We start from the raw sequence: 21,372 nt of genomic DNA, 5'->3' as shown, positions 1-21,372 counted from the left end.
AGGAGTTTCCAGGGGTGGTGGGGAAGGGCGCCCGGTGGGAGAGGAAAGCAGCCCCAAGGCCAGGGAGGGATAGAATGACTGCTTTGGGTGGTGGAGCTGGAAGAATGGTCTTGGGCAGCGAGGGGAGGGGTATGGTGAAGAAGGAGTGCCCTGCAGAATGGGGTGTTGGTGAGGAGGCAGGGCAGGCCCTGCAGAAATCTGATCCCCTTCTAATCTGGTTTCCCAACCGGTCAGACCACCACTGTAGGCATTTGAGCAAACCCACCTGGCAGGCCGGAGTGAGCACTGGACACTGGGACTATGCAGGGGACCTGGATGGTGCTGTTGGTACTGGTATTGGCCACCTGCGGGGAGCTTGGTGAGCATGGAGGAGCCTGGGGGTGGCAGGCTTTGTGCTTCCTGGGACTGTCCTCAGAGAGGGTACCTAATTGGGGGGGGTGGTTAGAGGGGAAGAAGGCAGAGCTGGGACTGATCGGTGGGCAGAAGCCAGTAGCAAAGTCCTAGGTGCCAGCTGGGAGCCACAGGGTATTAGCATGTTTTCTAGGGAAAGCCTTTGAGATGGAGGAGACGAGAAATCTGGGACACTGGGGCAGACTGTCTGGCACTCTGGGTATGTAGAGGGGGAAAGTGGACCCAGAAATATCCACAGATGGGGTGACCATGAGTTGAGGAGAGGGGTCCTGGGACACTGGGACAGATTGCCTGGGACTCTGGGTACAACAGAGATGTAGAGGGGGAAAGTGGACCCAGAAATATCCAGAGATGGAGTGACCACTGGACTCAGTGTTTAAGAGAACACAAGATGTCTATATAATGCTGGCACTCAACCAGTTAGGTGCTCCGTGGTATGGACTTAAGCCAGGTGGTCCCACATCTCCAGAGACTGAATTGGTCAGAGGCAGAAGCCCTACCAGGTCACTGGGGGAGAGGAGAAATAACTTCCCTATGAATCTGGATTGTTTGGACCAGTTGGAGACAGTCAAGCATACTGGGGCTCCCAGGATTGGGGCTGGAACGCTGGCAAAACGATGTGCAGTACCTTTTAGCCAAGCTCTAGACCTGCATTCCCCCGTCAGGGGGGACACCTTTGCCAAGCTGGCACCTGTGAGCTCCTAGGTGCAGCTTCCACACAGTGCTCCAAGGATCTGCTTGCCCGAGCCCAGGACAGGCGGCCCTTCAGCAGGACAGTTGGTGATGAGAAAGTGGAATGGCAGCTGCCTTAACAGTGTCTGCTTAAAATTGGCCTGTGGCTGTGGGGTGTGTGTGTGTGTGTGTGTGTGTGTGTGTGTGTGTGTGTGTGTGTGAGTGTTTGTGATCATTCCAAAGAAGCTGTCCTCATTCTGGCCTCAAACTGAGCCCATTGTTCTGAGGCACATTCTGTAAGTTCTGTAAGACCCTAGTTCAGTGGTCATGGTATTATCCCTGAGCTTGGGTAGCAGGCAGCTGGCCCCTGGCTAGTGCCCTGGTCTCCTTATACTAAGCCTCCATGGCAGAGCTGGGCATTACCCACAGGCGGTTTCTGGAGTTTTGGAATAGCGAGGCCTGTTCACTGTCCTCCTGCTGCCTCTCTCCCAGCTATGGCCTTGCAGTGCTATACCTGCCAGGATCCTGTGAGTGTGTCCAACTGTGTCACCATCACCACCTGCCACATCAACGAAACCATGTGCAAGACCACGCTCTACTCCCGGGAGATTGGTCAGTAGGTTTGGGTGAGATAGAACTAGGGTCCAACGTCACAGCCCCTCCAGACCAGCGATCTTGGCCAGCTGGGATCCCACCATTCCACCATTCCCACTAGAAGACTTTCTGTCCCAGCCGTCAGGCCTTTCTCTTTTCCCTTCTCCCCTTGTGATAGAAGGCACTTCTGTTGGTTGGAAGCCTGTGGGAAGGGCTGGCTGTCTTGCAGCTTGGGTTTGACATTCTGTGTTACATACAAATCACCCTACAGAGCAATGCAAGATGCCACAGGTGTCCTTTGTATGTCCCAGGCACTACGTGGTCCTGGTGAAAGAGGAACCTAGGCCAGTAGGGTGGGTGAACCTAGAGCAGGTGACCCCTGGGCTTGGGGCACGGAGGCAGTACAGGACTGACCCTTCTGGTTGATGCTTTCTGCACCCTACAGTGTTCCCTTTCTTGGGGGACTCCACGGTGACCAAGTCCTGTGCCAGCAAGTGTGAACCCTCAGACGTGGATGGCATTGGCCTAACCCGGCCAGTGTCCTGCTGCAATTCTGATTTATGTAACGTGGATGGAGCACCCACCCTGTGCAGTCCTGGTGGCCTGGTCCTTGCCCTGGCACTTACCTTTCTCTTGGAACTCCTGCTGTAAAAACCACGGCCATCTTGCTCTGCCCCCTTATCCCTGAAAGCCCTGTTCCCTGATGCCTTCAAGAAGTACAGTGGCCAATCGCATCAGCCTCTTGAGTCTCCTTTCTGGGTACCAACTTGCCTTCCTACGTCTGACTCCATCTCCATCCCTGTTATTCTCTCCTGTCTCCTAAAGTTTAAAATCGTAAGCAAAGACAGTCACCAGGCCTGGAGCACCCGTGCAGATCAGGTGATTGCTATCTTCTAGGTCTTAGGGCCTGTGGGGAGCTTGACAAGTGGGCAGAGGCTGGGATAGAGAAGCCAGCAAGACTCCTCCTCTCCCGCTGGAGCCCCCTCTCTCCTCCCTGACCTGCAGATGGTTCTGTTGCCCCTCACAGGCATCTCCTCCCTTACCTTCCCTGTTCTAGGCCTCTGGAGGAGTCAGCCCCTCACTCAGCTGGCAGCATCTTCTATCATTGCCGCGATCTTTGACCCCGGACCCAGGGATCTTCCTCTTGGTCATAACCTCCAAGGGTAGCTCTGGTCCCAAGCTAGGGTCCCCTGACCAAGTGCCATTGAAGACACTCCATACCTGGAGAAGAAGCTCTCTGCTCTTGTGACTTGGGGGGGTCCCCATCCTTGTCTCATGTGGAGTTCTTCGGTCCTGGACCAGTTCCCAAGGTCAGGGCTCTGCCAGTCTAGTAAGACCCACCACAAGTCTTGGGGTACAACCAATCCCAAGCATCATGGCTTTCTGTCTGGAGGCCTCTGAAAGGAAATGGGTAGAGACTTCTAGACTGTGGATAACGAAAATCTACGATTATTGTGCTAGCAACACATCTGGGTGATTCTGACATTGTTAACGAGGGGAAGGGCGGCGGGGGGGGGCATAATCCTATCATCACATGACACTTTCTCGTCTGACTTTTCTTGCTTACCATGAGCCTTTACAAATGTACAGACACTCCACAGACCACCACAGAGACTGAGGACAAGACCTATCTGAGATGAGACATTGTGGCTATGACCAGAGACCAGGGCTCAGTTTATAGCCAGAGAGCAAGGCTCAGTCTATGACCACAGATTAAGTCCCTTATAACCAGAGACCAGGAAGCTTTTTAAACTAGGGTCAGTTTTATCTCTGACCAGGACAGGACCCAGTGAATTGCCCTGAAAGCGGTTCAGTTGGCCACTTTTGCTGAGGTATAGGTCATGTGGAAACCATAATGTTCTTTGACCTCAACCTCCATAGCTGTGAGCCTCTCTTCCAGAGACTTGTCCCTGTCTTTGGACTAGCTAAATCCAAGTCTGTCAATTGGTCCCCTCTCTACTTCACTGGTCAGAAGTGAAGAGCTTCAGCAGGTCGCCATCCTGGCCAAGGGCCTGACCAATATGGAAACCCAGGAAGTTTAACAACCAGTAGGAAGCAGATAGGGCAGAGTTTGGCCTAATGGCCTCTGACTTTAGCTGGAAGAAGATTCAGCTCTAGACAGAGAAAGGAAAAATGATTTGGGTGTCCAGCGGTCAACACCAACCCAGGGCTGGTAGTACGGTAAGTTCCAACCCTTTCCTAGAGCCTGACAGCTCCAGCACACACCACAGCACCATCCCTCTGGCCTTAAAATCAGAAGGAACCAGACCACCTCTTTACAACCCCAGGGCCTTGCTCTTGCCCTGAGCAGGGAGCCACATTTAAGTTTCTCAGCAACATGATCAGAGACAGATGGCTTTCAGGGAGCAGGAGTGGTCCTGGAAGGAGGTGATCTCTTCATTATTGGGGTTTCCAGGCCTGTGACAACTGAATTCTGCAGAAGGCTACAAGAAAAGCCATTTGTACCTTGGGGAGAGGCCAGTCTGAGTCTAGGCTGGGATATAGACGGCACTATTCTATATGTCTTTGGAAGAAATAACAAACCTCTGACTTCAATTGTCCATGAACCCCACCGCTCATCCATCCACCCTTTCGTCCCTCTATCTACCACCCCATCCATCCACCCTCCCATCCACTTGTTCTATTGTTCATTGATTTCCACACATCTTATGGTTTCTCATTCAATCATCATCCCATCTGTCCATCCATCTTCTATTTCATACATTCACCCATCATCTTGTATACCCACCTATCCATACTTTAACCACAATAAATCCTCCACCCATCTCTCCTATCATCTATCCATCATCTTCTCACCCATACACCCATCCATTCTCCATCCTTTCACCTAACTGCCATTTCATCTCTAAATCCATTTTTGAGACAAAATTTATGCAGACCAGAATGGTTTCAAACTCGTTTTGTAGCTCAAGATGACCTTGAACTCTTGATTCTCCTGCCTCCATTTTCCAAGTACCACTGTGCCTGGCGGCTATCCATCCTTTAATCCATTCATCCACTTGCCCATCCCATCCATCTTACCTACCATCTGTCCACCATCCATCCATCCATTTACCCATCCATCCCGTCTTTTTAATTACCCATTCATTTACCCGCCCACCCACCACTCCATCTATCTACCTACCATTTTCTCATCTTCCACTCATCCCTCTGTCTTCCCACACCATCCATCTATTCTATTATACACCTATCCATTCATCCTCTTTCCATCCCTCATTCCTCCTCCAGCAAATGCTCTCAACAGGTCTGGGGTGGGAGTTGGAAGGAACTTAGAGCAATGGAAAAATGTTCCTCCACGTGCAACGCCCATACTCCAGCAAGAGACAGGAAGGGCAAGCATCACGTACCAAGGGGTGGAGCACTCTGTCCTGAAGGCAGCAGAAATCCAGAAGTTTCTAAGAAGAGTAGCAAGTGGTGTGATTTGCATTTTAGCCAGCACCTTTCCATGGAAGGCAGAGGGTATGGCCAAGTAGGAGGAGCCAGACTCCCAGAGACAGACAGGGTGATCTGGCAGACAGCTAGGACTGGACAGTGGCCAGCTGAATTGGAGGGAACAGGCACAGGTCATGGTTCCAGCTTGTACAAAAGCTGGGGATTGCCTCAAGTGCCTGAAAAGACCTAGAGAGGGATCTAGGGGTCCCTGTCAGGGTAGTTGCAAGGCAGATAATTTGAGGGAATCTTGTCAGAGCCTCTGTTGATTTCTGCAGGAAATCTTGCTTGGCTTAGGCAGGTTTTACACACATTCCCTCATTTTAGCATCCCAGCAACCCCAGGGCTAAGACCGTCATCATTCCAATTTAAAGATTAGAATGGCTCAGAGAAATGACTGGCCCTGGGCCACATCACAGCACTCAGGTCCATGGAGAAACTCTGTCCCAGGCTGGGAAGGGTGAGCCAGCCTTCTAAGTCACACGCTATCCTGTGCTGGGCTCAAACCTGGTCTCCAGGTTCTACACCCGGGACCAGCGGCGAGGGTGTGGACTCACGCAAAGAAGCTACGAAACAAGGACATAAATTCTGCCCTGCCCAGTAGTGTCGACCTAGACACAATGCTGCCTTCCCAACACTATCAATGGGGGAGCGGGGCTAGAGGAGCAGCATGGTCCCCCACAAAAATGCTATGTGCCCTTTCCTGGTTGCTGCTCCACCCAGAACCTCCCCTGCCATCACTGACCTGTGAGGTCAGCCCTCCTTTCCAAAGCCAGGACAAGCAAGCCCTTCAGGCAGTCTTGGGTCAGCGTCATGTCAGTATCTCCTGTTCTCAGTACACAAGCTTGCACTGCTCATTAACACTGTCTCCCCAACTCCGGGCTCCGAGTTCACCTGCACTAAGGTACGAGGGGCCTTACAGGGCCATAAGAACCCACTTTTGCTGAACACAGTACAACAGATGCTCATCTGCCCAATTTACAGATGAAAGAAGAGGAGACCAGAGTGGGTGCCTGGCGAGCAGGCAGGCCTGGGTCACCCAGCACGCCAGTTCTAGGCTCAGTCTCCCAGGCTTCAGAACCAGACATTCCCTGGCTCTTCTCCCAACCTCTAGGTGTGGTCTGTGGACAGAGCCCCAGGGATGAGCAGCCCCACAATTTAACTTGTAGGAACTACAGCCCTCCCTCCGTAAGCCACACCCTCTCTTTACTTTTCATGCAAATTTTGTTCACTGGCCTCACCCTACAGTGCCAGGTCACTTCTGCCCTAGCAACTCAGGAAAACCAAGGGAACCAAGGTCTGGAAGGACAAGGGGGCCACCCCAGGCTACACATAGAAAGACCTAAAAGACCAAAAGAAAAACTCATGCCTCCTAGGTGCCTGACCCAGAGCTCCTTCTTGATTCCCATTCTGTCACAAGATCCGGTTCTAACTCTGCTGTGACAATCTGTAACAGCTGGCCCACTCACCAGCCCCTGAAAGAGACACACATGTAGGCTGTCAGCCTACCTAGGCAGTCACCCACCTACCATCACTTATTTTAGGATAAGTATTATCCATCCACCCACCCACCCATTCATCCACCCATCCATCCACCCACCCATCCACCCACCCACCCATCCACCCATCCATCCATCCATCCATCAATCCATCCACCCACCCACCCACCCATCCGTCCACCCATCCATCCATCCATCCACCCACCCACCCATCCATCCATCCACCCATCCATCCACCCACCCAATTATCCACCCATCCATCCATCCACCCATTCATCCATCCATTTACCATCCATCCATTTATCCATCCATCCATCCATCCATCCATCCATCCATCCATCAATTCATCTACCCACCCATTCATCCGTCCACCCACTCATCCATCCATCCACCTACCCATCCATCTACCCACCCATCCGTCCATCCATCCATCCATCCATCCATCCATCCATCCATCCATCCATCCACTCATCCACCCATCCATCCATTCATCCACCCATCCATCCACCCACCCAACCATCCACCCATCCATCCACCCACCCAACCATCCACCCATCCATCCATCCACCCACTCACCCATCCATTCATCCACCCACCCACCCACCCATCCATGCATCTACCCATCCATCCACCCACCCACCCAACCACCCACCCATCCATCCATCCATCCATCCATCCATCCACCCACCCATCCATCCATCCATCCGTCCATCCGTCCATCCACCTACCCATCCATCCACCCATCCATCCATCCACCCACCCACCCATCCATCCACCCACCCATCCATCCATCCACCCACCCACCCAACCACCCATCCATCCATTCATCCACCCACCTACCCATCCATCCATCCATCCATCCATCCACCCACCCACCCGTCCATCCATCCACCCACCCATCCATCCATCCATCCATTTATCCATCTATCCATGCAGTTGGTTATCTATTCATCGTGCATCCATCCATCTACTTGTCCATCCATCACCCATCCTCCACACATCCACCCACCTACCCATCAATCTACCTGTTTTGTCACACTTTTTTCTTTCCTTCATCTGCCTACCCCCATCCACCCACATGGGCATACATTAGAACCTCGGAGAACATAGAAAAAGCAAAGAGACCTCAACTGGGGAGGGCTGTGGAGGATGAAGGCCTAGATGGCATGAGTCAGTGTACCCAAGATGTGACAGGCCCAGCACAGGAAAAGATATAGAAAGTCAGGTGAGAATGTCAGTTCAGGAGGGGGTGGGGGAGGAGGAGGAGTCCTATTGCCAGGACTAAAGGCAAGAAGCTCAAGCTTGGTCAAAGTCATTCATTAATGGCCAGGGGTCTGGCCGTTGTGGTTAGCCTAATGCCTCATATCCACTTAGACCTCACCAGCCATTCCCTGCTTTCCACACTGGCTCAGCCTCTACTTTGTGGGTACACAGTAGATTGGTCTTGAGCACCGACTAGGTGGATGGGGATACAGCTCCTGTGAGGCTTTCTGCGTCAGGCAGACCTGAGGTAGCCTTGCACAGGGGTCCTCAGGGCTGGGGCTGTCTGGCCTATTGGGCTCACTCAGACACAGCTGAGGCAAGAGGCTCATCAGAGGACCAAGCTCTAAATGGCTTCCTCATTTGGAGTTGTCCCAGGACAACAGGGCAGGGTGTCGAGTACTGGACGTGTGCCAGCAGAAGTAGGGCCAGGGCTCCCAGACAGGGGCTCCCAAGAAGTCCATAGAGGCGCCCCACCCCAGGGTGGTAAGTGATGATGGCTCCCATCCACCACCCACATCTCCAGCCCTGTGCCGCCCTATTGAGTCACGCCGGCCCTGACAACACCCAGGAGCTGAAGCCGGAGGCTGAGTATAAATCCTCAAACACGAGGCCAGCCAGGGTTCCCAGCTCCTGAGCACTGAAGAATGGCCTTTCACTGGGCCGCGAGGCTGCTGCTCTTGGTAGCCTGGAGCATGGGCTCTGGTGAGTGGTTGGGAGTGAGGCTAGCATGAAGAGTCTGCTGTGGGCCTCAGTTTACCCCATCTCCTAATGAGAGAGGTGCTGGGAAGCTTTACGGCCAAGGCATCCTCTGGACCCTTGGTGAGCCTCCTGGATATTAGATCTCAACTTTGCCCTGGGACAGGAGTCATGGCCATGGCCTGTTCTCCAGGGAGGGAGACAGATTTATATGGTGGACATGGTGTTTGAGTCTGTCAGTCAGTCAGTCATCTGGGCCTTGAAGAATCTCAGGAGGTCACTTTCATCCACATCTACCTGGCTCCAATATGGGCTCCTGGAGCTAGGTGGTGAGACTGTGACCACCCCCAACCCTCGATAGGTGAAGCCTTCAAGTGCTATACCTGTGAGCAGCCCACGGCCATTAACGCCTGCAAGAATATTGCTCAGTGCAAGCTGGAAGACACAGCCTGTAAGACCATACTGGAGACAGTGGACGGGGGTAAGGCTGGGTTCAGGCAAGGGTTGGGGGATCCACCTAGGGTCAGGTTTACCTCTCCACCATGCTTCTTTCATCCATCACTGTTCTGCTCCACCTAGGAGGCAGAGGGGTAAAATGATGTGTGCACTTAGAGGGACAACCCCTTAAGCACCCGCACTGAGATAGCGTGGGAATAAGGGGAGTGGGGACGGCTCTGACAGGGTTTGCTACTGTGACTTGGGCTAGAGCCCCCACTCAGGAACTGCGGGTGTATATGCTCCAACCAGAGGCTGATGCTAATATGCCACAGTTGGGGGCTGGGCAGATCTGGGATGCGGGTTGCAGGAGGGGTTTGAGAAGGCAGGACGATATGGAAGGGTTCACAGAGGGAGACGGGAGCTGTGGTGGCTTCATGCGCTGATGTCTGCCCATCCTGCAGAGTTCCCCTTCAACCACAGCCCTATGGTGACCCGCTCCTGCTCCAGTTCCTGCCTGGCCACCGACCCTGATGGCATCGGGGTTGCTCACCCTGTCTTCTGTTGCTTCCGTGACCTCTGCAATTCAGGGGAAGCAGGCTTGGTAGGCCTCTAGCCATACAGGCAACCTTGTTCCTCTTCTATCTATTCTCCTGGCAGGGCCTGGTGCCTACTGCAGTCACCTCTGCCTGCACGGCTCTGTGAGCAGAGCTCACTGGGCCTCAGGTCACTCACTCTGTCCCCCAAAATTGTGGAAAATAAAATAAGCTGAGGATGAAGGGGCGTCTGTCCTTGCTGGGCACTGGGAATCCAAAGAGTTAGCCTGCAGGGAAGACAGGCTGTATTTTGAAATGTTCCAGGCCCGACTCTCATTCTCATGCAGGACTTTTTTTTTCATATCTCAGATGAAGATACACAGATCTAGGGGGAGAAAGGCCTCCTGGGTCACCCTTTCTGTACCAGCCCATCTCAACCCAGGACAAGTTCCTTAGCTCTCTCTGCACCCTGGATGTCATCCTGTCCCAGAAAGGAAGCTTGACGTTTGTATTTCATTGCTTCCAGGAATTTGTGATCTGTCCAAATCTGCCAGGAACACGACAGGAGGACACAGAGGGAGATAGGCAGATGCTAAGCAGCCTCTCTACCCTAGTCTTCTTGGGGTGCCCATCTCCACAAATCTGCCACACACACATACACGCACACCCTTATAATGGCCTACCCATTATATAATATCCTTGAGACAGCTAGGGAATCAAAGGAGACTACAGCAAATGTTTACCCATCTCCAGACTCAGTGCCAGGCTGGATCCAGAGCACCCCCAGGGGCAGTGGCCAGGACTGCTCCCAAGGACAGAGGATGGAGGGGACATTGTACATTCAGGGGCTGACTCTCCAGCCAGGAGCTCACACTCCTTAGCACCCAAGAGCCCTTGTCTTGTGATGCTGCTTCCCCTCACCAGTGTAGCCTCTGGCTGTCCCTTCCACCGTGTTCTGCCATCTGTGAGGCATGTGGCAGCTGTGGGGCCTGAATGACTCAGGCCCTAACGCTGCATCGCTGAGTACTTCCCGGATTCTCCCAGCTCCGTGGCCCATGGCCCTGGAGTTCCATTGGCAACCAGGACTGCAGAAAAGAAGGTACCAGGCAGTCCAACAGACTGCCAGGGCAGAAGAGAACTAACATTCTCTGCTGCCAACCTGCCCCGCAGAATCACCAGCTAACACCATGTCTATGGCCAACTCCATACCTGCAGTTCCCCCGTGGGGCAATTCCCCTGCACTGCAGCTTAATCTCAGAAAGCCTCTTGAGCTCTTGATTTGGAGGCGAGAAGCAAGGGCTATCGGCGCACCGCAGAGACTGGGCAGATGTCACCCCCTAGTGGAGAAACTGGGGAACTGCCTCAGCCCTCTTCGGAGATGCAGAGGTGGAAATGGGAGAACCTAGTCAAGCCTAATTCTGGTCCTGAGTCCATGGGGAGGCAGTAGAGCTGTCTTAGGCAGTAGCACCTGAGGCGCCAGCTCGCTGTGCCACAAGCTCGGTTCAGTTACCTGGTCCCCAATGACAAAAGAGACCTGCAAAAGTCCTTGCCTCATGGTTGACCTTCAAGCTACCCAACTATGAATACATCCGGATGCACAGATGCATGACACATCTATGTCATTAAGCAGGGAAACCCACATCCAGGCTATGTGCCCCCTCCAGCCCTGGAGGCAGAGACACACGAACCCTATCTTGCTTCTACCACTTCCTATCTGGAGTCCCTGTGGGCCTGTCTGGCAGTACTCAAGATACCTGCTACAACCCAGCCATACATTCACCCAAGGATCCCTACCTCTGGATTACACTTGGCCCTTTCTTCTCTGCGCATCTCCTGCCCTCTAACTCCATTAAGGGCAAAAGCCTTCAAAGCCCCTGAAGTCGAGGCAATGAGTAGCCACCCACGTGCCTGCGGGTTCAGGGCAGGCTCAGGGCGGGAGGTGTAGGAGGCAGAGGTGCAGGACAGGTCTTCCCAGCTGCAGATTACTGACACTGCCTCTCTACCCCTGAGTGCTCATTTAAAATTAACCCACTCCTTTCCAGGCCCTCAGGCCTCCGGACTGTGCAGGGTAGAGCAAAGACCTCCCCCGACCCTGCCCCCATAAAATACCTGCTCTACGTCCTGAGGATCCTACTCACCCTACCCACAAAGAACCCAGTGCAGCCTGCACCCTACTCTCCTCCTGACTTCCTGGGACTCTCAGGAAGGAAACAGAAAAGCTGGGCCGGGTACACAGAACTGGGGCTGCAATATTCACAGGCTGGGGCTAGACAAGGGGGGGCTCAGGGTAGGAAGGCCAGCTGAGGTTCTAGCCTGATCACTCTGGGCCTCAATCCCATGACTCATGAGGCTCAGCCCGACGTTCAGAGGCACCCTATGCCATCCGTGTTCCTCCAGGAGAGGGGGCGGGTAGGTCTGTGCAGGGGTGGCAAGGCTGCAGGAATAAGAACGCCCACACACACTATACATGCCTTTTAAACGTTTTAATCTTGTGCTTTCTTTAAATAAACCAGATTGCAGCTTCTCCTGGGTAGCACTAAGGCAAGCATACTAGCATGGGGGTGGGTAGGGGGTGCGGGTAAGGATCCTGGCATCGCTGAAGCTCTTGGCTCTGGCTCCAGGTATGGTTCCCAGAGAGGTAGCAAGGAGGCAGTGCCTAGCTCCAAGCAGCTGCCCCCTCCCCTGAGCTGACAGGGCAGGTACTCAGTAGAGTCATGGGACCCCTCCCCTACACCAGGGCTCCTGGCCCCGGTGACCTAGCTAGACAGGGTACATCCTCTTAGAGTGGTGGGTATCACCAGAATCATCACCAAGAATCTGCTTCTACTTGCCCTTCTGAGTTCTAAGGGGCCTTTGGGCTGCTCCTGGCCTATCTTCCCTGCTATAAGGTGACCCTCCAGAGGGTCCACTGTCCCTGAGTAAGCTGCAGGCCCCAGCCCCAGCCAGGACTACCCTGGCCTGCCTGATTACAAGCATCGCTGACTTTGGGCTCTGTGCTGGCCCTTCTGCTCCAGGAGCCTGCTCATCTGGGCACACTAGGACTGTCAGGCTATAGGGACCCAGGAGGCAGATCTGGGCCAGGACAACAATGTCCACCCCAACAGCTGCCCAAGAGGAGGTAAGCACAGAGGAGTTGAGTCAAGCGGGTAAAAGGAGCCAGGCTTGCCCAAGGCCACTCCGGCTAGGAGTGCAACCCAGGCGGCCCATTCTATGGAATGGACTGGCTGACAGGCAGGGCAGGGAGGGCGCAGGTGTGGCAGTCACTGGTCCTTTTTGGTGTCACTGAGTCCACTCTCAGCACGGAGCAGCTGGCTGCTGGTCTCATTGTAGGCGATCCAGTGCTTCAAGTCTTCTGGCAGCTCAGGGGGCTCCACCTGTAGGGGGACAGGAAACTAAGTCTCCAGAGAGCCAACTGCTGCTGTGTGTTGAGAGAGGCACAACGGGGGACAGCCAATCGGGCTGCTGCCCTCCTGCCTCTGGACCTCTGCTTAGTTCATGTTCCAGCCTGTGACCCTGCAGGAACCACGCCCCGTTATGACACCTGCCCATTACCTCCCAAATTCCCTCTAACCTATTTTCTCCTTCCTAGTTCTTTCTATCCCATGCTCTTTGGCTAGGGCCTTATCAGCAGGGCCATGCTTGAGGCTTGTCTCCAGAGCCAGGCAAAAGCCTGTGAGGCTGGCTGGTTGAAAAGCTACTAGCTACCTGGGGAAAAGCCGGATGAGGGGCAGGGCATAGGTAGGCACACTCCTCCAGGAGTGCCAGACAAGGATGCTGAGGGCTGAGGGGAGGAGCTGAGCAGAGGTTCTTACCTCTCATGGTAAGTGCCACACAGCAGGTGGGAACTGCTGGCCCACAGCCTGGGTCCTTTCTGGGTACAATCTGCCCTCGGTCTAGAGTTGGGGCTACCCCGTCCTAGCCTGTGGCCCCCAGACAAGCCTGTCTTGAACTCAGCCTGTCTTGAACCACATCTGCCTCTCCCTGGGACCCAACTCAACCCAAGATATAGTCCTGTAACCAGGGAAACTCCCAGCCAACTCCAGGCCTCCAGCTGAGCTGGAGGCCTGCCTGCGTTGGCTGTGCCACCTCGGCACTGTCACTGCTTACTGTGACTGCACCTCCAGTCCCCTCACCCCTCACATGCATTGTACCAACCAGTACCAACCAGCCCCCTAGAAGTTCATGACTCAACAAAGACAGGAGGAAGCCAGGGAGCCTTGTCTACCACCAGTCGTTGAACAGACTGGGCAAACTGCCCACCATCTCTCTGAGTGTTCCCCTGCAGATATAGCTCCTAAGCACTGATGTAAGCCCAGAGAGGGTACAATAGGGTGGGGCATGCCCTGGCACCTTTCAGGAGCCTGCCCTGGCAACCATCACTACCCTGGTTGTCTCCAGAGTCACAGTTGCCATACTGAAGGAGCTGGCTCTGCCACCATGCTGGAGGACTGGGCCCTGGGGAAGGGCTTTGGGTCCCAGGAGGTATAGGACTCTCTCCCCTCAAACCTTGGAAAGACACAAGGCCTGTGGTCTCCTGAGGTCAATCCAAACCCAGGCTTCTCAGTTGCAAGTTGTATAAAAGAGGGTTTCAGGTCCACTGAAATTCCCAGCAACTACATCTAACTGCCCATACTTTTATCCCATGCTCAAAATGAGGCTCCTGTCAGAGACTAGAGAGGGTGACTCAGCACTCTAGATAACACAGAACTTGGACTCAGACTCCAAGTAAAGAGTCAGACGTGGGCTGGGCATCTCAGTTCTAGAAGAGAGAAAGGGAGGAGAAACCCTGGGGTGGGGGTGGGACGCAGGTTCAAAACTGGCTACGCCTGACTGTAAAGTCTTAATTCATTGATGGTGAGAACAAGAAGGGCACCAGCGTGGACCCAGAGGAAAAGTGCAGAAGTGTTCCTATACAAGACCAGTCCCAGAACTTCAGAGAGGTCTTCCTCGTGGGAGCGGGCTGGGAGTTGCACAGGGCAGGGGCATCGGGGTGGGGCTGCTCACCCTGCGCTTGCACAAGTGCTGTACTACGCGATCCGGCGTGGTGCCCAGCACGTGCTGCCGGGAGCGCAGCAAGGCGCACAAGAAGTTGTCGCGAAGGCTGACGAAGCGCGCCTCCAGGTAGAAGGCGCGGTCGTCCCAGCCTAGCAGGCGAGTGCGCACCTCGAATGGCTCAAACAGGCGCAGCGAGCGACGATAGCGCGCGCACGAGGCGGCCAGCACCGTGTGCGCGCCCAGGTCGCGCAGCGCCCCCAGCACACCGCAGCGGGTCAGGTGCGCGGCGCGCGACACGTCGGCTTCGCGCAGGTAGCGCGCATTGTTCATGTGCAGTAGCAGGTCCAGATCCGAAGGCAGTACCCGGCCGGTGTACCGCTGCTCGGCCAGCAAGTCGCGGACGCGCGGCTGCAGCAGGCGTGCGCGCAAAACCGCACACGGCACGCGCACCAGGTACCAGCCGTCCAGCAGCGCGAAGAAGGCAAGCGCCAGGGCTAAGAATGCCACCAGCAGCCCCAGCATCTTGGCAGTGGGCACCTGGTACCCAGGAACCCCCTGTAAGCAGGTGCCTGCAGTGGGCCTGCCCGGGAGCTTGGGAGCTCCGGGAACCGCTTGGAGCGCACCACCTCTTCCAGCGGTTGGAGGGGGAGGCGCGCCGGGGGCATCAGCGTCGCCGACTGGAATCGCGCGCACGCTCGGTCATACCCACCCGGCGCGCGTCCTTGGTGGTGTGTTCCGCGTCCTCCGCCGGAGCTGCTTTCGTTTTTTCCCGGGGCGGGGCGCAGCTGGACTCGCTAAGCAGTACAGCGCCACCTCGCTGCCACGCTCGGAGCTGCACGTGCAGGAACTACAGGGAAGCCTGCTCTCTCCGGCGATCCAGTTGCTCAGATGAGCATAGCCAAAGATTCCCAGAACTTCCCGTAGCAGCTGAGGAACTTTGTAAGGCAAACGGACAATGCATCGCTAAAGATGCTGCTTCTACGAGGCTGCTCGTAACCCTCAAGCCTGTCCAGGCATCCCGCTTCCGCAAGGCTCCTGGGACATTCGCTCTGGATTAGAGAGAATTAGACCCCATCTCTTGAGTGCCTTTCAGTCCCAGTCTGCAACCACATTATTTGTCCCCCAGCACTCGGCCCGTGTCCACCAAAAGTCTTGATCATCCTAAGTACACCACCAATAATTCCCTCTTTACCCCCTTTAATGCAAATAACATCCAAGATAGAGGAGAAGTAGGGGCCTGGAAAGGAGTGGCATGAATGTACTAAGCTAAAGGTGCCAGGTATCGTTTGTGGAATGTCAGTCCCTATCCTTCAGAGTAGGGAAAGATTTTGAGGTCCGCCGGCTATCCTGGATAGCCTCCAGGACTTCGATAATTCTGTGTGCAAATGACTACAGGAATCCCAAGGATAGGTGGATGGATTGGTGAAGTGCCAGATCCGCTGGGCAGCCCTTACTCCGACTGTCTCATACTGGGCTGCGTGGGTCGGCTGTGGTCTCTGTCCAGAGCGGAATTTTTTTCCGGTTTTGCTTCCGAGGCCAGAAGCTATGGCACAGTGGGTGCCTGGGGTCTTCTTGGATAAGCCAAGAGGCAAGGAACTCACTTCCAATCAGGGTAGCTCCAAACGACCGGAAGATGATCTTTTCCTACATATTGCTTCCGCTTGAAACACCTACCTTGTCCTAGCCTGCACTCTGGCTGGGGCAGGGACAGACTTTAAGGAGGAAGAGACTAAGCAATGCTCTTTGAGTCTATCGCTCAGAGCACGGGCCTTCTGTACTCACTCTGTCCATTGTGTCTCATGCCTCCAGGAAAGACACCCGCCACGGTTAGCCAGGTCTTTGAGACAGGGAAAGAGGTGAATGAGCACCCATCTTCGGGGCCTCCTCTGCTCCTGTCACCTGGCTAGCTTTTGAGCCTCTGTTTGCTCTGCTTCCATTTTCTCTCCCTTACCCTAGCCTAGACCACATTGCCATGGTCCTCTCTAAGGGATCTGAGCACATTTCGCTGTAGTTTCATGTATAAGTAATGCATGTCTGTCTCACGGATGAACACTGGAGGAGGGCCTGCTCGCCCTTACAGACCTTGGTGTCTACAGAGTTCCTTTCTCTGCCAGCACTAGGCAAATAAAGGTGCTGGGTACAGAACCTTCGCTCAGGAATTTTTGGCTCTTCAAAGATTCCTGTTTGCCCTAGAGCCCGGCGTCACCTCCAGAGACAGGTTGGCAATCCATTTTGGCCACCAGGGGGAAATACCAGGCATGAGATAGCAGGGCCCGGGGAGGGGGGGCGCAGAGGGAAAGCAGGATGACTTTGCCCTAGACCTCACCCCGCCCAACTCTGGTCCCGCCCCATCTTTCCCCGATTGGGCCCTGCTAGGTGAGCGGTGCCACACTGCTGGCAACTATGAGGGAGTTAGAGACCCATGTCAGGTCATTGGTTTGGCCTTGACACCCAGGGGTGCCCTTTACTCCTCAGGGCACCTTCTGCCATTTGCTTCCCTCACCCTAACTCTAATAATTCATTGCAAAGAAGTCTCCAGGGTAGGGTATGAAGGCCCAATGTCCCTCTGCCCCTGGGCAGTCTTGGCTTGCAGAACCTTGTGGCCACCAACCACAGGGAGAAAAAGACTAGGCTAAGGGACAGCTGATGTGTGGTCCTTGGTGTGCTGAGTCTACCCAGTGAGGATGGTCATTCTGCATGAGCCAGCTCTGGTGTCCTCTGCCTTTTGTTATCCCAGATCTGTGTTAAGGGAACACATATTTCTCTTATTTATGATGCCGTGGGTTGGTTTTAGGCTATCCAGATGTGCTGAGGAGAATCCAGCCAAGCCTAGGTAACTGCCAGATGTGGTGTGCTAGGAACAGCCTTCGGGACCAAGCAGATGCCCCATAACTATTGAGCCGATGGAGCTGCACAGGGTCCTGCAATCAGCGCCTTGTCCTCCACTGTCTCCAGGGAAGACAGCAAGCCTCAACCAGAAGGTTGGCTCCCAAGAAAATGCTGCCAGAAGTACCATCCTGCATACCACCCCCTGTGGCAGCTGTTGGCCCCAGGTCCTGCACCATGTTCCTAGTAGATGTGAGATCCTGCTGAAAGGCCTCCAGTTCTTCAGTGTCCTCCTGAAAACACAGGGCCTCCTAGAGCCTGGACTCAGCCCTGGATGCTCATCGTTTCCCAGGGTGAGAGGATTGTCTCCTACTTGAGGTCATACACAAGGGCTGAGGGCATCAGCTTCGAAGCCCTGGCCAGGCTCACCCTCAGCACGACCCCTGTCCCACTGGCCCCTGGGCTCCCACTACCACCACTGAACCCTGGGACTCCAGTTCCGACACCCAGCTCAGTACACACCTGGACCCTTCACTGATCTTCTATGTCCCCCGTGCGGGTACCCAGAGCCCACAGTCTGTGCTGTTACTCACCGTTCAGGAATTTAAAGCTTTATTAAATGTCCGTGATCCCTGAGAGAGGGATGTGAGCCCCAGTGACTGGTCACACCTGGAAAAAGCCCCGCTGGGCACTAGGTGGAGGGAGGTGCTGAGTGACATTTCCTTGACTTCCTCATGCTATCTCAACACTGGCACGGGGGTGGGGGCATCAGCTGTAGAAACAGGTTCCCCATGCAGATCCCCACCCAGGGTCCAGGCAATTCCCAGGAATAAGACAGGCTTCCTTCAAAAAGGTTTTCCCAGGAATGGGAGGGATGGGCATATCCTCCTGTAGACAGAGTCTCCCAAGCTTTTAATGGCGTGGACACAGACGGCAGAAGGAACTCGGGAGTGTGGGCTGGACACACACTCCTGCGTGGTGTGGGCTGGGGGCAACTGGCTGCCTGCTCCGAGACTCTTGTGCTTGCATTTCGTATGTGCCAGAAGCACGCAACTCTAAGAACAAAGGTTTTTGTTGTTTGTTTGTTTGAGACAGGGTCTTGCTATGTAGCCCTGGCTGGCCTGGAACTGCTGTGTAGACTGAGCTGGCCTCAGAGGCACGGAGATTTGCCTGCCTCTACATCTCGAGCTCTGGGATTAAAATGGGGGCCACCATGCCCAACCAGAACAAAGTTTTGCACAGTAAATTCACTGAGGCTAGAGGGAGCTCTCCTTCCTAGAGGTTCCTCTTATCCATGAAAACTTGGGGCTTCCTTCCACTGGGAGGGTAGTAGAGGAACACACGGGGCTCTGAGAAGCTTGGCTATGTGCTGCACTCCGTACAACAAGGGCGGGTGTCCTGAGATATGCAGTCCTACCTCCTGCCAGGTGCCATCACATATGTGTTCCTACCAAGACCAGGCTTCTAACCCCTAAGGTCAATGGTATGTTCATGACCCCTGATAGACATTACCCAGATGGAGGCCAGGCTCATCATGGGCTGCTTAAGGACAGAAGCTCTCTCAGACTTAAACCCGACAGGTATTTATTACAGGCCTACTGTGTTCTGGGGCTCTATAAACATGGGGCAGGTTCCCCCCACCAGACTCGTCTCCTAGGACTCCCAGTCCCTCACACCCACCTCCCAGCTTCTTTTCTGACCAGTCTAGCTCATTTCAGGCTTCACCAGGCCCTTCCCAAATGCTGCTGTAAAGATCGACTCAGCTCCCGGAGAGTGGGGGTGGTGAGGGAGTCCTGCAGCAGAAGTACCCGAGCAGAACTGGTGGGGTGTGGTGCTGGTGGGGGCGGGGAGGGGTGGGCAAGGTGCCAGCTGTAGAAACAGAAGCCGCAGAGACAAGGGAGCTCCAGGAGGGGCAGGGCAAAGGCCAGCCTTGTGTGGATGTTAGGAGTGGTGGCGGGGTATCCCTGTCTAGTAGAGGCTGTAGTGCCCCCCTCCAGAGCCTATAGATGTCTGGAGCCCCACAGCCATAGGCTGCAGAGCACAGTGAGCAGCCCCAGGGTGGTGGTGGCTGGCTTCAGGGCGTGGGCTCCACTGACGTTGCACAGGTCGGAGTAGCAGCACGTGATGTTCTTCTTGCCCACGTAGTAGTTCTCCGCGTCGTCCACACAGTTTGAGCTGCAGCCCTTACTGATGACTGTCACAAGTCCAATGGCCCCTGGGAAGACAGAGTGCCTTGATATTCACCTCCCTGCCCCTGTCTCAGGGCCCTTTCCTGAGCATGCTAAAGCTTTAGACCCACTCCACCAAGCACCAGAAATGTTTACTGAACGAGCGAGCGTGGGGAGGAGGAGGGGGAGGGAAGGGGTGTGCAGATATATGGACAAGTGGGCAGATGGGCAGAGGAAGAACTGTGGCAAAGCCCAAGGTCTAGATTCTTTGTTGCTTAGCTGGAGAGGGGAAGGAGGCTGAAAACGTGGGAAAGCAGAATGGCTGGGCAGCAGTGAGAACTGTGTTGGGTAGCAGGGGACTCACGGACGCGTGACGTCCAGCAACTGTTCTCGCCCTGGCTGCAGTTCTGCACGTTCAGACAGTCTGTGTTGCTCACCTGCGCGGTGCATGTATAGCACTGCAGGGCAGCACCTGTGGGTGAAGCAGGAGGCTTGAGGCTCAGAGGCCGGCCGGAGAGCTTTACCAGATACTCCCGTCCCCACACGGAATGGAGAGACAGTTCAGACGGCTGACACAAAGAGGCAAAAGCCCAAAGACGACCAACACCCTTCACAGAGGGCTCCGACAGCCTACCTCCCCTTGGTCACCCAAAGCTCACAGTCTATGCTGTGGCTCACCTTTCGGGAATTTAAAGCTTTACCAAATGCCTGTGATTCCTGAGAGAGGGGGGAAAAGGCGTCAGTGACTGGTCACACCTGGAAAAAGCCCCACGGGGCACTAGGCTGGGGGCAGGTGCAGAGAGACACTTCCTTAATGCCCGCCTTCATGCTACTAGGCACCAAGGTCCACCTGTCTTTGTTCCCTAAGACCAGCTTGCCTCTCAGATCCTCCTCGACCTCCGCAATGCTGTGCAGCGATGGTAGGGCCCCTGAACCTATCCTGGTCTGTGTCTGGGGCTAATGACACCAATGTCAGGGTGTGTTGGTTGTCTTTTCTCTTCGAAAAATGGCAAAGCTGGGGTTTGAGTCACACCTGTAGGAAGAGGTGCTGAACACCTGACTTGAGTAGCTACAAGCTCCATATTAGGTGCTTAGGTCTCCAGTGGCCTTAAGAATAGGGTTTTTTTTTTCCTGCCTGGAAGAGGAAGCTGAGGCTTTGAGAGTATAGTGACCTTCTTGGGGTCACTTGGTGGGAGGGCCCAGCATGCTAGACCATAACAGACTGCCCATCCCAATGGGCTCTCAAACTGGAGGCAAAAGTAGCCAAGGATGGACTCTTGAGTCCCCTCTCAAGACATTCCAAGTACCTTTCCCTGCTCCATTCTTCCCTCCCTTGCCTCTGTGACACTTCCCAGCTTGAGACTTTTGGCCCCTGGGCCCCCTGACTAAGGACTCCTAACCCTGTACATCTGTCCTTCAGTGGCCTTTCTGGGAGCCCTTCTGTTCCTCATAGCTGCTTCTCACGGGACAAGAGTGAAAGACCACACGGCAAAGCTGCTCTGGCCACCCTACTCTTCTCCCTCTTCCCGTCTCGTCCTCCATCGGCCCCTCCGATGGTTCTTCTTCACTCCTTCCCTAACCCTGCCCCGTGGCTGTCCGTAGCTTACCTGGCTGCAGGGCCAAGTAGGTGGCCAACAGGACCAAAAGAAGAGCCTTCATGGTTGCGGTGGGCAGCTGGGAGTTTGCCTCCAAAGGCTTTATATGACTGCAGTTGGTAAGGGAGGCTCTGCAGCTCAAGTCAACAGTGACAGGCTCTCTGGAGCCAGTGAAAGCCCAGGGACCTGCCCATTCCAATCTGATCTCACACACCACCCCTCCCACTGCCTT

The 21,372-nt window shown here is 54.7% G+C and overlaps 4 protein-coding genes across 5 annotated transcripts; 2 read left to right on the top strand and 2 right to left on the bottom strand.

Moving 5' to 3' along the window:
• Positions 1-300: 300 nt before the first annotated feature.
• Lypd2 (LY6/PLAUR domain containing 2) lies at positions 301-2,411 on the top strand. Its single transcript, XM_048457430.3, has 3 exons — positions 301-358; positions 1,576-1,695; positions 2,123-2,411. Exons 1-3 carry the CDS (start codon positions 301-303, stop codon positions 2,326-2,328), a joined length of 384 nt encoding a protein of 127 aa, XP_048313387.1. The 3' UTR covers positions 2,329-2,411.
• Positions 2,412-8,452: 6,041 nt separating this feature from the next.
• Positions 8,453-9,799, top strand: Slurp1 (secreted LY6/PLAUR domain containing 1). The gene is made up of 3 exons (XM_085678883.2): positions 8,453-8,591; positions 8,947-9,066; positions 9,485-9,799. Exons 1-3 carry the CDS (start codon positions 8,534-8,536, stop codon positions 9,634-9,636), a joined length of 330 nt encoding a protein of 109 aa, XP_085535009.1. The 5' UTR covers positions 8,453-8,533; the 3' UTR covers positions 9,637-9,799.
• A 2,225-nt stretch (positions 9,800-12,024) lies between these two features.
• Positions 12,025-15,314, bottom strand: Them6 (thioesterase superfamily member 6). Of its 2 annotated transcripts, none has more exons than XM_085678882.2 (2): positions 14,720-15,314; positions 12,025-12,930 (listed from the first exon to the last, which is right to left on the bottom strand). In XM_085678882.2, exons 1-2 carry the CDS (start codon positions 15,071-15,073, stop codon positions 12,817-12,819), a joined length of 468 nt encoding a protein of 155 aa, XP_085535008.1. In that variant the 5' UTR covers positions 15,074-15,314; the 3' UTR covers positions 12,025-12,816. The 2 variants fall into 2 exon arrangements, with proteins under 2 accessions (XP_085535008.1, XP_085535007.1); XM_085678881.2 differs by having other exon boundaries at positions 14,561-15,307.
• A 3,630-nt stretch (positions 15,315-18,944) lies between these two features.
• On the bottom strand, positions 18,945-21,371 carry Psca (prostate stem cell antigen). Its single transcript, XM_048457366.3, has 3 exons — positions 21,153-21,371; positions 19,910-20,017; positions 18,945-19,592 (listed from the first exon to the last, which is right to left on the bottom strand). The coding sequence occupies exons 1-3, from the start codon at positions 21,202-21,204 to the stop codon at positions 19,378-19,380; spliced, it is 375 nt and encodes a 124-aa protein (XP_048313323.2). The 5' UTR covers positions 21,205-21,371; the 3' UTR covers positions 18,945-19,377.
• Position 21,372: the final 1 nt, after the last annotated feature.

The sequence above is a fragment of the Myodes glareolus genome, chromosome 19 (assembly GCF_982192425.1).
Source record: "Myodes glareolus chromosome 19, mMyoGla1.1, whole genome shotgun sequence".
Taxonomy (NCBI): Eukaryota; Metazoa; Chordata; class Mammalia; order Rodentia; family Cricetidae; genus Myodes; species Myodes glareolus.
The sequence above is the reverse complement of the archived record's forward strand: the minus strand, read 5'-3'. Positions and strand labels throughout refer to the sequence as shown.